This window comes from Arachis ipaensis, chromosome B10, assembly GCF_059453495.1.
Source record: "Arachis ipaensis isolate K30076 ecotype BB chromosome B10, ASM5945349v1, whole genome shotgun sequence".
Lineage (NCBI taxonomy): Eukaryota > Viridiplantae > Streptophyta > Magnoliopsida > Fabales > Fabaceae > Arachis > Arachis ipaensis.
Window position 1 is genome coordinate 80,940,458 of NC_142435.1, and position 15,977 is coordinate 80,956,434.

General features: G+C 34.9%; 1 protein-coding gene and 1 pseudogene across 1 annotated transcript; both read right to left on the reverse strand.

Moving 5' to 3' along the window:
* Positions 1-1,804, reverse strand: LOC107646776 (uric acid degradation bifunctional protein TTL-like). Its single transcript, XM_088487421.1, has 4 exons — positions 1,595-1,804; positions 1,351-1,452; positions 282-375; positions 1-179 (listed from the first exon to the last, which is right to left on the reverse strand). Exons 1-4 carry the CDS (start codon positions 1,796-1,798, stop codon positions 1-3), a joined length of 579 nt encoding a protein of 192 aa, XP_088343547.1. The 5' UTR covers positions 1,799-1,804.
* Positions 1,805-2,089: 285 nt separating this feature from the next.
* Positions 2,090-15,977, reverse strand: part of LOC148580587 (uncharacterized) — a 33,470-nt pseudogene continuing 19,582 nt past the window's right edge.

The window sequence follows — 15,977 nt, forward strand, 5'->3', positions numbered from 1 at the left end:
TCAGCAAATATCATTCTCCTCTGGAGTTTTATTGAGGTCAAAGGTTATGATGGAAGGTTGGTGTCCTTTAGAGACAACCTCATCAGAACTATCTGGCGCAACGTCATCTTCGAGCATTGAATCTTGAACTACCTCGCCAGTCTCTTCCGAAACTTCTAGAATCTTTTCCCGAGACAAACCTGACGGATACACCATAGGCAAACAAGTTATTAGAAGTCACAAATTTTCCAAAAATCAAAGCACAAAATAGCGCCATGTTATAAACTGCTGGTTTGGCTTACGTTCCCATAGTTTCGTAAGACGTCTTTCTATAAGAGTGAATTCCTCCCGAGATGCCGTTTCAAGTTCAACTTGCAGACTATTCTGATATCGTGCCTGCACAAGAACATGCCAAAATCAGCCAGACCAATCAGAAATATAGTTAAGTAATGGACATGCTTGACAAATTTGAATTGACATGGTGGTATAGATCAGAAATATAGGTCAGAAATATATACCAAGCTGTTCCTTCATTTCTTTCTTTCTTTCTTTAAATAATATCACTGAAAGTCATACTTAGGAGCGTCCAAGGAAAAGACATGGTATAATACTAGAGTGGTGATTTCTTAGTCGTCACATCAAACCAAATGATGAACTAATTAATTGGTCCTTTGAAACTAACTAACAATTTCAAAAATACAAGAGAGGCTCAATCTGTGACGTCAAATTATTTTAACTAAAAACACTAAACAAGCTTACTTTTCTTAGCGCGAATAAACAATCACAAAATAATTGTGCCTAACAAGTAACAAACATGTTTAGTAACTCAATCATGAAGTCGTCACAATCAAATGGGAAAATGATGGGAAGGAAGATGGTAAACACCTCCCCCTCAAAAGTAACCTACTTCCTCCTCCATTCTTTAATTGGATGAAGAAACAACAAATAAAAATAGATTTCTGAATTCAAGGCACACCCATAATCACGTAGACAACATGTTCAAGAGTTTGAGAATTTTTTTCTTAGGAGGAAAATAAATATACTTATCAACATACAAAAATGCATAAAGAATTATTACTGTAATCTTACAAACTATAGGGTTTTAGGATTGAGTTAACTAGTTGCACTCAATTATGAGTTGTTGTTAATAATCAATAATATGATGATGTCACCAGCATCCCCAACAGAGTCACAAGTCTTCAACCCAATTTCATTCACAACCCCATTCTTCTTCCTAACTCATCGGACAAAATTATTATAATCCCACTCACACTATTTGCTTCTCTTCTCATTCAATTACTCCCTTATTATTATTTTTATTTATTTTCCTTAAATCATACAATCACGTGTTAAAAAGATTAAAAACGGTACCTGCACCTCCTCCAGTATTTGTTGCGAAAGGCGCAGGTTCGTGCTAGTCACGAACCCGAAGCCGAATTTCTTGCGGTACTCTGGTAGGTATTGAAGCAATCCCTGCAATGTCCATTTTTTCAGACAAATGTTAGCCCCTTTCGAAGGTGCCTTTTAATTAAAGACAATAAAACATCTAGATTTGCTACGGCAGGTTGAAATAAAGCCAAGCAGCCTTTAGGCGAGCAGACACATGACAACTTACCATCCTAATATCCCCACGCGCAAAAGTAATAGCATCTGATAAGTGCCTGTGTGCTGAGAATGTGTCCAGCCATGACTGAATGGGCAACGTGTTGAACCACAAGTTTCTTGCGAATGAAATTGCGTGCTCTAGTGAAGAGAACGGGGAGGCCTCGATCATTGCATTGCAAAACAAGATGCTAGAGGCACAAAGAAAGAGGTCCATCTCTTCCAATTTCCCTGGCAAAAAAGATCATGTCAGTCAATATATAGTGTCAATTACAATCTAATAACATCTTACTTGGTTAAATAAATTGAGCCACACATATGTTTAAAAAATCACATTCTCCAGGTAAATTAATTATAAATAAATAGGAATATACATCAGGTGTAACCAAGTTCTAAGAACCTATTACATGCTAGATGCCAATATAATATTTATGCGATCTTATAACCCTCAACAGTGATATACACTACAAAAATAACGCCTATGTCCAGAATTAGTCTCCGAAGACATCTATATATAGGCAGCCTCGTCGCAGTTATCAATGGCATCAGTGGTTGGTTCCTCCAAATCGTCGTCCCGTCTCAATGACAAACCTTCGACGTCAAACTCAGCCAACCCAGTCAGAATCGGTTGGGGAGAAAATTCGAAGTTACACTGTCCTATATCTTCACCCATTTCAAACATGTCCCTTGGGTTCACATGGATTACCACACTCCATTCTTTATCAGCATCATCCTCGACATAGTACACTAGGCGAGCCTCGGATGCAAGAATATACGGTTCATCATCTTCTCGATCACCGGTATGAATTGGATGAGAGAAGTTAACCACTGTGTGTCCCAAAGAGTCCTTTTTTATACCTCTGCCAGATGTGGTGTTTGCCCAGATACATCTAAACAAGACGACTGTGAATTGACCACTGTAATTTAACTCAATGATGTCCACTAGTTTTCCGTAATACGAGACGCTACCAACGGCAACATTACTATCGCGCTTGCTTGCGTAACTCCTAGTGTCAGAAGTGACATACACCCCACTATTTTGGGTTTTCAACCCTTCCTCTCTCGATAGGGTTCTGAACTTAAATCCATTTACGTTGTATGATGTATATTGGCTAACTTGAACATTGGGCCCACATGCAAGCCACTGCAATTCGTTTGGGTGCATGCTGCTTCCCAATGTAACCTGAAAGTGAACAAATTGACTTTTCATTATATTGGGATACGAATAATATGACACCATTTATTAATATGTATGTGTATAAATGAAAAAACGTTTCACCTTACGCTTGAACCAATCGGAAAATTCTCTGTGCACAACACTGTCTATGTGAGACTCTGACCTTGTCCTACTTCGTAACTTTCTCTTTGTGATCGCCCTAAACTCACTACAAACATCACAAAAATGTCACGTCAGGTTCTCCAACCGTCCAAAATCATACGAAGTAGATACTTTCAAATGCACTTACTCAAGATATTTTTCCACGGCCAGGCAATTGACCAATACGTGACGGTGAGCTTGTAATTTTTCAGCTGGTGTGAGGGTGTAAAAAGAAGCAGCCCCGACCGCCTTTCCAACCTCTGGGAACATGGTTGCACTCTCATCAGGCATGACTTCACGCGGTCGATCGTCAACACGGGATGGTCGATTAATCCTACTCTCGACACTATCTAAGTACCTTGAACAGAATACGAGAATCTCCTCGGATAAGTATCCCTCTGCAATTGAGCCCTCTGGTTGTGATCTACTACGCACGTACTGCTTGAGACGGCATAGGTACCTTTGGGAATATAACACGTGTCATAAGCACTAATTAATGGCAAAAATTAATAATTTTGTTTGATAATTACCGTTCAATTGGGTACATCCACCGATAATGCACTGGGCCACCTAGACGCACCTCCTCGACCAGATGCACTGTCAAGTGAACCATCACTGTGAAGAAAGAAGGAGGGAAAATCGTCTCCATGCGACACAGAGTATGAACCACATGACTCTGAAGGAGAGGAAGTTGTTGAGGGTCTATAGATTTGCTGCATAATCGACGAAAAAAGGATGACAAATCCGCCAGGACAGAAGACACTTGGAGAGGCAATGCATTCCTTAACGCGATTGGAAGTAGATATTCCATTAGAATGTGACAGTCGTGGCTTTTCAGCCCCGACAACTTGCGCTGTCGTAAATCCACGCAGCGGGAAATGTTGCTAGCGTATCCATCTGGAAAGACTACGTTCTTGATAGTCCGCAGAAAGAGCTCCTTCTGTGGATTGGTCACAGTAAAGATGGCAGATGGGTACTTTCCATCTTCCCGTGGCCACAAATCATGCTTGATTCCCATCGACTGGAGGTCTCTTCGAGCTTTAATGTGGTCTTTAGACCTACCTTTCTCGTTCATTATGGTGAATACTATGTTGTCACAGACATTCTTCTCTATGTGCATGACATCAAGGTTGTGACGCAATTCATTGTTCTCCCAATATGGCAGCTCAAAGAATATACTCCTCTTCTTCCAAGGAGACTCGTCTTGCATGGGAGTTTGCTGTCCGCGTGTCCTTTTCCCCGTAACCGATTGCACCTTGCCAAATTGGACATGCACACCCTCTAACTGCCCGAGAATGTCTCTACCGGAGACTCTAATAGGCGGACCTCTATCCTCTAACTTTCCATCAAAGGAGTACCGGTCTTTTCTGTATTTGTGGCCATGATTCAGAAAGCGACGATGACCCATGAAACACCATTTCTAGCTGTGTGTAAGGCGTTTAGTTTCAGCATCCAAATTGCACGCAGGACAAGCTCTCCCACCGTACGTGTTCCACCCAGATAAGTTCCCCAAGCCTGGAAAATCACTGATTGTCCACATCAACGCAGCTTGCATCTTGAAGGTTTTTTTCTCGACTGCATCATAAGTTTCAACACCCCTCCATAATTGCTTCAACTCGTTGATTAACGGCTCTAGGTAGACGTCTATGTCATTTTCAGGCATTTTAGGACCAGCAATAATCATAGAGAGGATGAACGAAGTGGGTTTCATGCGAATCCAGGGCGGCATGTTATACGGGATAAGAACCACTGGCCAAATTGAGTACTTCGAGCTCATGTTCCCAAAAGGGTTAAAGCCATCGCTGGCTAATGCTAGGCGAACACTACGCGGATCACGAGAGAAGTCGGGATATCGTACGTCAAATGACTTCCATGCCTCGGCGTCCCTTGGATGCCTATACATACCATCAGAGTTAGGACCTCTCTTATGCCACAGCATGTCAACGGCTGTCTTACTAGACATATATAACCTCTGCAATCGTGGAATAAGGGGGAAGTAACGAAGAATCTTCGCCGCTTGTGGTTTGCCGTTCTTCTTGACAACCATTTTGATCCTCACCCTAGAGTTCTTCTTAGTCTTATGCTTCCATCTCGATGTCCCACACTGCTTGCATTTGGTCAGCTCTTGGTCGTTGCCCTGGTATAGCATGCAGTCATTTGGACATGCATCTATCTTCTTGTACTCGAGACCGAGTCTTCTTATGACTTTTTTGGCATCGTGCACAGTGGATGGAATCCGGGCATGCTCAAACGCATCCGCGAGCAACTCCAATATCATTCCGAAGGCCTTATCGCTCACTCCGCACATGGACTTAATGTGATAGAGCCTCACCAAGAAAGATAACTTAGAGAACTTTGAACATCCTGGGTATAACTCCTGCTCCCCGTCTTCGAGTAGGCACTGAAAGTTGCGGGACTCTCGACTAGGTTCATTGTATAAGTTAGGCAACTCATCCATAGCGCCGCCGTCCGGTTCATTCTCCGAGCCTTCTTCGGGACCGGGAAGTCCTGAGAAGTTGAATGCATCGTGGACCATATCAAGAATCGGGGCGTTAAAATGTTGTTCAGATTGATCTTCTTGTCCGTCGGAAGAGGGCTCGACCCCGCGTCTCTCACCGTGATGGATCCAAAATGTGTAAGTAGACGGGAAAGGGTTGATCACCAAGTGATCGAACGCATCCTCTCTATTTTGTAAGAGGCGGAAACCACACTTCGGACATGGACAACGTATCATCCCATCAGATGATGCATTGGCAAATGCAAAATCTAGGAATCTGGTCAAACCGTCCCTATATTCTGCACCAACTCGTGATTTTGAAATCCAGCTCTTATCGATATCTAGTTTATTGAGAAAATTGGAACGACGACAAATCGAAAAATAAAGTCGGACCACGAGAAAAAAGTAAGTAATTAACACTTGATATAGAATTGGCGATTGATTGTTAAACCGAATAATAAAACCTTTAATTACTAGCATACAGGATAATACACAGGCACCAGAAATGTAGGAGAAATTTGCTTACTCATTGAAAAATGCTGCACTTTCAAAAAAAAAATACTGGAAGAAAGAAACTCTGGGTCCGATGCCAAATATTTGAAATGGAAAATAAAATTCCTTCCTTAAAAAAGAAAAAGAGGAATATTATATTAATATGAGAAATAAAAAAATGAGAAATTAGTATAGCATTAAAATATACTGTATGAGTTGGTGAAGGCACTAATATAAAAATGGAAAGGGGTAAGTCAAAATGGTAAACAACCATTCATCAACCAATTGAGTTGCGTATATAATGTGGTCAACAAGACAACCGCAAATGTTACTTGATCATTACTCACTCAAGTCTAATCAAGACATACACATGATTTTAATAGCTCCCCTAAATTAAAATGACATTGCAGCATCATCACATGAGTTCTAACTAAATAGCCACTCATTCTATTTTTGGTCATGAGTCTTCATCCTCTAAATTAAAACATTAAAATTATATTTGTTTTCCTATGCATCTAAAAGAACCACTAAATCACCTGGATCCTGATTCTAAGTTACCATAAAAATTAAACCCTCTTTAATATAGTAATATCTATTTCTCCATCTATAACATGATCACAAAATTATTTTTGTAAAAATATTTCCTCAACAGAGTCGCTTTTTAAGCTTTGAAGCATGAATACTGTTTTATTTGTTTTGTATTTAATATTTTTTCTAAAATAATGATCAAATTTCAGATTTTTTTTAAATATTATATTATGATACTATGTCATAAAATTATTTATTTTAAAAAATTATTTTTTAAGTAAAAATATATAAATAATTATATATCTAATAAATACAAATAACAATTATATAGTTAATGAAGTTACATATTCTTTTCAAGAGACTTGAGCTTCACAATTTACGCTAAACTTTGTTTTTTTACAGAGAAATAGAGGAAAAATAGAGTTGAGAAGAAAAAAAACTTTGAAAACCTTCTTTTATAAATTAGTGGTAATGACAACGGGAAAACCATAAAAAGGAAAAAGGTCAAAGTATGATCCAGAGTTTACAACACTGACAACGACATATGGATATTAGCATTCAAGGGTGATAACTAATAACTGACCTGCTTGTCTGCTCTTTTAGTTCTAAGTTCTTCCACAACCTCTAAAGCACGAATGTTGAGATCTGTCTTGCCTTCAAAATCTGCATCCAAAATCATTTACACGATGGAAAGATAAAAAAAGACTTCAGTTTTCCTCATGGAATACACGTATCAAATAATAACATCTCATATAACCATGCATGTCAAAAGGGGGGAATATAAAAATATCAAGCGTACACAGCTGTCACAAAAAGAACCAAAACAACTCACTCAGAATAAAAAATGAATATTATTCAAAAACTGAAAACTACTTGATTTTGGCATTCAATCAAATAAGAAACAACTCTCTCAGATTGCTAGCAGCAAAAAAATATAAAATACAGTTCACGTACAAATCTGATGCAAAATAAAAAAATAAAATAAAATAGACTAAAAAGAAATGCTGAACACGAGTATACACAATTTTCACATTTAACTAAAATCAAATAACTAAGTAATTCGCTTGATATGCAAAACACAGCAAAATTGGATCAAAGCTATGCACCACAACACAGTTCAACGCAGCATCCATACGCTAACCAGCAAACTCGCAAAAGAATCTGAGTAGTACAAAATACGAATACATAATTAAAGGATGGATAGAAACGAGGGATACAACAGGCCTTTTCACATTCAACTTGTAACAACTAACAGTAATGGAAGTATGGAACCAAATCCACTATTCACTATAACACTCTCCGAGACAAACTATAGTGTCATTTTACAGATACTAATCACCCATTCAACAAAATCCTGATGCCTAGCCTAAGGGGAAAAAATGCAAAAAAAAAAATTAAAAATAATACAACAAAATCCTCCAATTCAACTAAAAACAAAATATATCAAATAAAAATATAAAAATTAATACTTAATAAATTCCCCAAAAGACTTTGTGCAAGACTTATTGGTTCTACTCTATTGATAATACCTGTCACAGCTACAGGTACAGGAATACACCCCAAGTAAATTATTTCAGAGCTCCGATATACCCGCTCGTCCGAGAACCTGATTCAATGCAAATAAATTAAGTTCAGAGAAAGTCAGAATTTAACTCCGAGAATTAGAGGAAACATTTAACAATGGTAACCAAGATATTGATAAGCTGATGAGAGATCTTGAGATTAAAACCATGGAAAATAAACATTCATAACAGATATCAAACTATCAAATATAAACCACTTTACTGCAAAATAAACTCTAGCACTAGCCAAATGTGACGAGGCCTTGGCACATGGTAAACAAAAATGAAAAAAAAAGATTAGAGACAGTCCAACCCATTTGAGAAAAAAAATGAAAAAAAGAGGTCTAGCCAAATCAAACACACTGCACAACGAATATGCATATTTTTTCTTGCAATACCTAAACCATTATTGAAATGCTGTCAACATCTTTGAAAGGACTGGTTAGTGCTTATGGGAAATGGGTTTCATCTTGAGACTAAAGATGTAGGGCTAATGGTGTTGTTATACAAGCACATATTGTAAAGATATTTGTTGTCTAACCATGGAAAGTAAAAGCCAACCAAACGCATCATATCAAAGCCTTGTGTATGCATTCATTGTCACTGTATAGTACCACTACTCAGCATGAACAAAAACACAAATTCTCCAAATGCATGTGAATACACACGTCAAAGTCACCATCACTATCTCTTTTTAATAAGATATAATCAAAGAAATGAATAATTTGTTCTTGAAAAATTGAACACAAACTACTCCTAAACATGTCCCTTTCCTTACATGGTCAATTGAGGTGTTTTACCAAGAAGTCATTTTAGATTGAACAGTTTTTGCACTTTAATTTTTATGTTCTTTCTCTATAGATTCCAAATCTACGACTCCAATAAAAATAAAACTTAAATTCAATATAGCAATCATGTAACATGCAAGAGGATCTATCCATCAACATGAAAATATACCTGCCCATTTTATAGTTACTTTCAAGCAATAATGCAGTCAAACAACAAAGTATGTGGTAAAAAGTTAAAAAAGGAAGAAAAGAAAGACAATAAGAAGTTGAACTTTTTTTGTTACATGAATCAAGCACATAACCGCAATAGCATTGCTTAGTACTACTACTTTGATATGTCTTAGCAGATATATTTTTAGCTTGAAGGTGAACCACTGGTATGTTTCCCAAGATTTGACGGCTGCGGACTAGGAGTTTGCTACAACTTTACCTCCTTATCTTTTTCATTGATGAGCTCAAAAACACAAACATGGAGTGACAAAACAAGAAATAAAATTAAAATACTTAGTACATACATATATAAACCTGCTCCAAACCAAATATAAAAGTTTGATTATGCAGAAAAGGAAAAAAAAGGTGATGCATCTCCGCGTAATTAACCTTATTTAAGAATTAAAAGCTCTTAGTTCCTGAAGTTATAATACATTACCCTAGCATTGGGCTCTACAAATATGAACATCAAACAGATCTTTTTCATTGGTGAGTTCAAAAACACATACATCTCCAACTTCGAAACATGAAGACTATTCAGAGTATGGAAAAAATTAAAGGATTGTAAAATAAATTCAGATAGACAGTGCATGGGTCTTGATACGAAAGAAAGCAATCACAGGTTCCACGCAAAGCAAGCAGGTTTTTCAGCATTTAACAAGTAAATCAACTAACTCCTAAAAACACATCAAGACTCAGGGTTCAGATATTGGGAAAAAATTCAATCTGAGTGTTAAATTGAAGAAAAATTTGGCCAAAATTAATCAACATACGTTGTTCAGACCAAAATTAATGAAGCATAAAGATTAATTGATGCTCGAATAGTTTTCTCAAGAGCCCCGAAACATAAATTGGGACGAGGGAGAGGAACTTACCACTGAGAGGGGAGTCTATTGCAATCGGCAACGCGAAGCACCGCCAAAGGGGAGAAGGCTGCCAAGAATGACACAGGGACGGATGGATTGGGATGACGCCGACGACTTCACACGCATGCACAGCAGAAGGAGAAGACTCCGACGACCCCTTCTACTTCACCTTCGTGCACGGGAGCTACACGGATGAGGGAGGAGCCTGGTGACCGGAACAACGATGGAGCGGACTCGGTTGGATCTGACAGAGGGAAGGGTAAGGACGGCGGGGAAGGAGCCTTGTTGATTGCTATACCTTGGCTCTGAATAAAGGGTTCTCGCGCCAAATACTTGAAGGTTGTGGCGCGAAATCAATTTGCTCTGGGTATTTTAGTGAGGCAAAATCCCCTTCCCCCCAATGTCATCTGCTGCGGTGAGGGCCCATTACCGCCTCCGTTCAGTTTATTTGGAGTGGGGGAGTATTCACGCAGCAGGAATCACAACAAAATAGAGCAATCTGGAGCGGTTGGGGAGAACGGCCAGCAATTTGGGCCGGCAATAAGGTTCTTAGATGCGGACCTTCAAACCGCATGACGAACGGCAGCAGCTCCCTCGAACAGCAGCGCTCTGGAAAAGGGGCTGGTGTTTTAGCGCAGCTAACACCCGGTTCTCTTGTAGTGTGTGGGTGCCGTTGGAGAGGGTAAGGGAGATGAGGGTGTGTGCGGCTGATAGTGAGAGGTGAGTGAGTGTTGTGGTGTGTATCAGGGGAGCGGGTGTGGCGGTGGCTAGTGAATATCAGGGTCAGGGTTGTTTTGGGGGGATATAGGGTTTTGATTTGAAAATTAGAGTTTTATACTTTTACGTATGAAATTTGGAATTTTGGGTTAATATGAAATATAATTAAATCACTAAAATTATTTTAAAATATTATTTATTGTGTCAAAATATTAATTAATTTGAAATCAAATATTTTAATTAAAATTATAAGGTAATATAATTAATTTTTTTATTTATAAAAATATTAGTGTTAAATTCCAAAATCTCACTCATTTAAATCAAATCATATAAAATTCTTATTATTTTACATTTGCTAAGTTTTATAATTTAAATATAGAAAATAATTTGATAATTATAAAATTAAATAAAACCTTAAATTACTTTAAACTCAATTAATCAAAATTTGTTTTAATTATCTTTAATAAAATAATTTTTGAAATTAAAGTACTTAATGAATAATTAAGTCAAAATTAGCTCTTAATAAGTTTTTCTGAAATTTTTGGGTCTTACAATAATAACATTTTATATTATTTAAATTTGATTTAATTAAATTATATGTAAATTATGATATAATCCATACTTTTATATAATACATAAAATAATGAGCAAATATAATAAAAAATCTACTAGTGGCACATATAAAATAATATGGTATATATAATTATAAGCATTACATAAAATAAGATGGGAATTTTTACTCACTCTCAGGTTCAAGGATTGAACCTTAAAAAATCACATTTTGAAGGGGATTTAAATAGATGCTTTTACAGTGATTCACACCCCGCTGGTCTATGTGTGGAGTGTGCGGATCAAGGAGGAAGTGCGGGTCAACTGCCTAAACCAAGTCCGATTCGCAACAAAACTGTCCGATTTCAACTTTTGACCGCCATTGATTGAGTTAATTGCAAGTCCGATCTTAATAATGAACCGAATCGGATAGGACATCAATTCACTGTTTTTTCAGTCAAACCGGTCCGATCCGATCTGATTCGGTTCTAATAATTATGGCAAAGTCATTTAGACTTGCATTTTTTACAAGTTTGATTTTAGAGTCAAATATCCATCTTTTACTCATTCTTAGGTTCAAGGATTGAACCTTAGAGACGCCACTTTTGAATGGGATTCAAATAGATGCTCCTACAGTGATCCACACCCCACTAGTCTACGTGTGGAGCACGCGGGTCAAGGAGGAAGTGCGGGTCATCAACTGCCTAAATTGAGTCCGATTCGTGACAAAATCATCTGGTTTTTAACTATTTGACCGCTATTGACCGAGTCAATTGCAGGTCTGGTCTTAATAATGAACCAAACCGGATAGGACATCGGTTTACTAGTTTTCTGGTCGTACTGGCTGGCCAGTCTAGTTCTGATAACTATGGCTAAGTTGTTTACACTTGCATTTTTACGAGATTGATTTTAGAGTTAAATATCCATCTATTTAAGTCAAGTAAACAAGCTAGTCCGACAAATTTAGCTCATTTTGGGTAAAATACTTAAATAAACAAAATGCATACAAATATTACCAAAATCATCCAAACCAAGAAATGGTATGTGAATCGCCCAAAGGCATTTTGTATAGAAATCGAATTAGGATAATTAGATTTACAAATTTTAGTAGTAAATTGAATTAGACTAAATAGATTTACTAGGTGAGCTTTAACTACACACAAATCGAAACAGATAATATCGATTCACACATTCATATGTTTCCAAGTAAATCTAACCAGCCTAATTCGATTTATATAGTATGGAGAACTTTATATAAATCTAGCTGTCCTGTCTCGATTTACATGCCATTGATTTATTAGGGTGATTTGTCCTACTAATAATAATAATAATAATAATAATAATAATAATAATATTATTATTATTATTATTATTATTATTATTATTATTATTATTATTATTAGGATTAGTTTTCTTCTCTGTTTTATTATTATTATTATTATTAGGATTAGTTTCCTTCTCTGTTTTCTTTTTTTCTCGTGAGTGAGAGTTAAAGGGTTGGGTGAGAGTGTGTGCAGCTGAGTGAAAGATGACTATGGATGAGTGAAAAAAGAAGTTTAATGTAAAAATTTTTATAAAATTAGAGGTAGAATAGGAATTTTTTTTTACGATATATGGTCATTTTAATCGAAATGTTTTAATTAATATGGAAGATAGATGATTTTATTGGGCGATTTTAATTTAAGTCATATAATTTAAACTGTCCATTTAAACACATAATTTGAAACGGTCAATTTAATATTAAAAATTTTGTAAGGTTATTTTTATATTCTATTATTTGAAATGTTCAAATTATATCGTTCAAATTATATTAAAATTTTTAAATTTAAATTATATATCATTTAAGTTTTGTTTATCAAAATTTTTAAATTTTTTATAATTTTATTTTTTTGAGTACTAATAGATGATTTCTAAAAAAATAATGTGATGACAGTTTTAAATTACGTGATCGATCACTACAGTTTAAATAGACAGTTTTAAATTACGCATTTAAATGGACAGTTTTAAATTATGTGACTTGAATTAAAACAGCCCATTAAAACTGCCTATCTCTCATGTTAACTGAAACCGTTACCATATTAATTTGAAACGTTTCCATATATAGAAATGAATAATGAATTATTATAAAATATTATTTATGATTATTTTAAAAGAGTACTATATTTAATAAAATTATTGTCTTTTAAGTATTATTGTGTGATATTATTAGATTAATTTTATATTGTATAAATACCATGTTACCAATTAACCCCATCAAACTGGCTAATCTGATTCAGTTTTCAGAACATTGTATATCATAAAAATTAATTTTTATGTTTTTTAAATCATACATTTGAGATAAAAAAAAATTTGTAAATAATACATTATTAATAAATAAAAATAAAAATAAAAAATTTATGAGTTATTTAATTTTTTTTAATGTATAGAATAATAAAATTTGAATTAATTTAAGTATAATATTAAAAACATTACGTTATTATTATAGATAACAATCAAGATAAAAAATTTATAAATGTTTGTTTATTTGTTATTTTTTCAATTTTATTTAATTTGAAGCGGATATAAAAATTTAAATTTAAAGAATTTTTTTTGCATAATTTTAATTGTTAAATTTTTTTTAATTTTATATTTAATATCTTACATCATCCTTAGTTTCATTATTCATTCAAATTTTTTAATTTTTATTTTCATTATATTTTTTTTATCATTCTCCGTACACATATCTATCATTATTTTTTTCACTAAGCATAAGAAAGATAGAAAAGAGTACTACATATACTCAGCAGAATAAGAAAAAAAGCAACAAGAATAGAAGTTATGTGTAAAATAAAAAAAAAAAGTAACTGTAAGAAGAAGGAAAGAAAATTAACTGATAATTATATTTTTGACCAATTTTTAAGATGACAGTTATATTAATCAGAGACAATAATAATTATACATGTATAAAGAAAAATAAGAAAAAATAATAGTGTATAATATGATGAGATGATATAATAAAAATAAAAATTAATAATTTTAAAAAATAATAAAATCAAAGAAAATTAAATATGTTCAAGATAAGATTGAAAAAATATATTTTTTTAGCTATTAGAATTATGGATGGAGATAAAGAATAATTTGGATATAAATTTTTAAATGTGTTTCTAATTAAACAGGATTGAGAAAATAAATAAATTTAATAATATTTATAAATCACTAATCTTTATATAATATTAGTAAGTGTTTATATTGATTTTGTTACACATAATAACAACAAAATATTTTTTTAATCTTGTTTTTTAATTTAATTTTATTTATTTTATACATTTTACATGTTAAATAATTTAAGGTATTTTATCTTTTTTATAATTTATTTTTAATTATTAATATTAAATTTATAATTTTAAAAATAAAAATATAAAATTAATTTCTTAAACTCAATAGAAAAGTGGCTAAACAAGCACGTGAACCACTAGTTAAAGTAGTGACGAAATAAAGACTAACGTGTTTCCTCACAAATTAGTAGCAACTTGAAATAAGTGAGGAAAGTCTATCAGTTGTTAAGCGGTCGCTAATTCCTCACTAAATAAGCTTTTGATTAGTGACTCAATTGCGACGAGTTACTTCTAACATTTTCTTGGTTAGCTTTGGATTTGTTATAACTTTGCGACGAATTTCCAACGAGATTAGCGAGTAATTTGCTACAAAATAGGTAGGATATAGCTTTTGCTTTGCGACAATATTGCCGTTGCCAAGTCGCTCGCTAAATTAAACTTGCGACAACTTAGCGACAAATGTATTTCGCTCGCTAATCAGCGACTTGAAATCAGCGAACGAAGTGTGTCGGTTGTTAAACGGTCGCAAATTTCTCACTACTTAGGTCCTAGGCATTCAATATCTGTATTTCCCCTTTAGCGACTAATTAGCAAGGAACACTTCCCTAGCTGAATGATTTTCCGTTGCGACGGGTTAGCGACGACTGTTTTCTGTCGCTACCCTAATTTTGAATTTTTACAATATTATGCGACAAATTAGCGAGAAACTAGTTGCTCGCTAAAAATAAAAACTTTGGTGACAAATTAGCTAGGAATTTGTCCATCGCAAAATGCATTTCAAGTCTTTGTGACGGATTAGCTAGTAACATTGTTCTTCACTAATTAGCCTTTTCGCACAAAATTTATTTAGCGACGAACTAGTGTGTGAATTATTTCTCGCTAATTGTATATCAAACACTTGCGACGGAATAGTGACAATAATATCCCTCGCTATTTTTCTTTTATTCTATTGAACTTCTAAGTGACTAATTTGCTAGAACATTGTCACTCGCTAATTATTTTGTGACAAATTAGCGAGGAAATTTTTCTCGCTCTTTTTTAGCTACGAAACTGAATTTGCGAGAAATAAACTTACTCGTAAATCTCTCGCTAATCAGTCACTTTTCTCAAGTTCGGACATTTTGTGATCGCTCATTAATTTTGTCGTTAGTGCGTCACTATTTTCTCGCAAGTTAGTGACGGATTAGTGATAAAAAATATTTCTCGCAAAAATTCGTCGCTAATTTATCAAATTCTTGCAGTGGATGTGTGAAAATGAAGGAGTGAAGATGGGTTTATATAAGAGTGGAGAGAGGGGTAGGGTTTGGCCATGTATGGGTGGGTTTGGGAGGAAAAGTGGTTTGAATTTGAATGGTGAGGTAGGTGGGGTTTTATGATGGATGGATGTGGATTGGTGAAGAGATTATGGAGAAGAGGGTAAGATTTGATAGGTGAGGGGTATTTGGGGAAGAGGTATTGAGGTGATTGGTGGAGGGTATTTGGGGAAGGTTGTTATGGAGTGGTGTGAAGAAGAGAGAGAGAGATGAAGTAGGTGGGGATCCTGTGGGGTCCACAG

Coding starts and splice junctions, on each gene's coding strand:
- LOC107646776 (XM_088487421.1), bottom strand. CDS start 1,798: ATGGACCTCTTTCTTTGTGCCTCTAGCATCTTGTTTTGCAATGCAATG. Junction 1,453..1,594: donor CGCGTGGGGATATTAGGATG/GTAAGTTGTCAT, acceptor TGGACATTGCAG/GGATTGCTTCAATACCTACC. Junction 376..1,350: donor AAATACTGGAGGAGGTGCAG/GTACCGTTTTTA, acceptor GTTCTTGTGCAG/GCACGATATCAGAATAGTCT.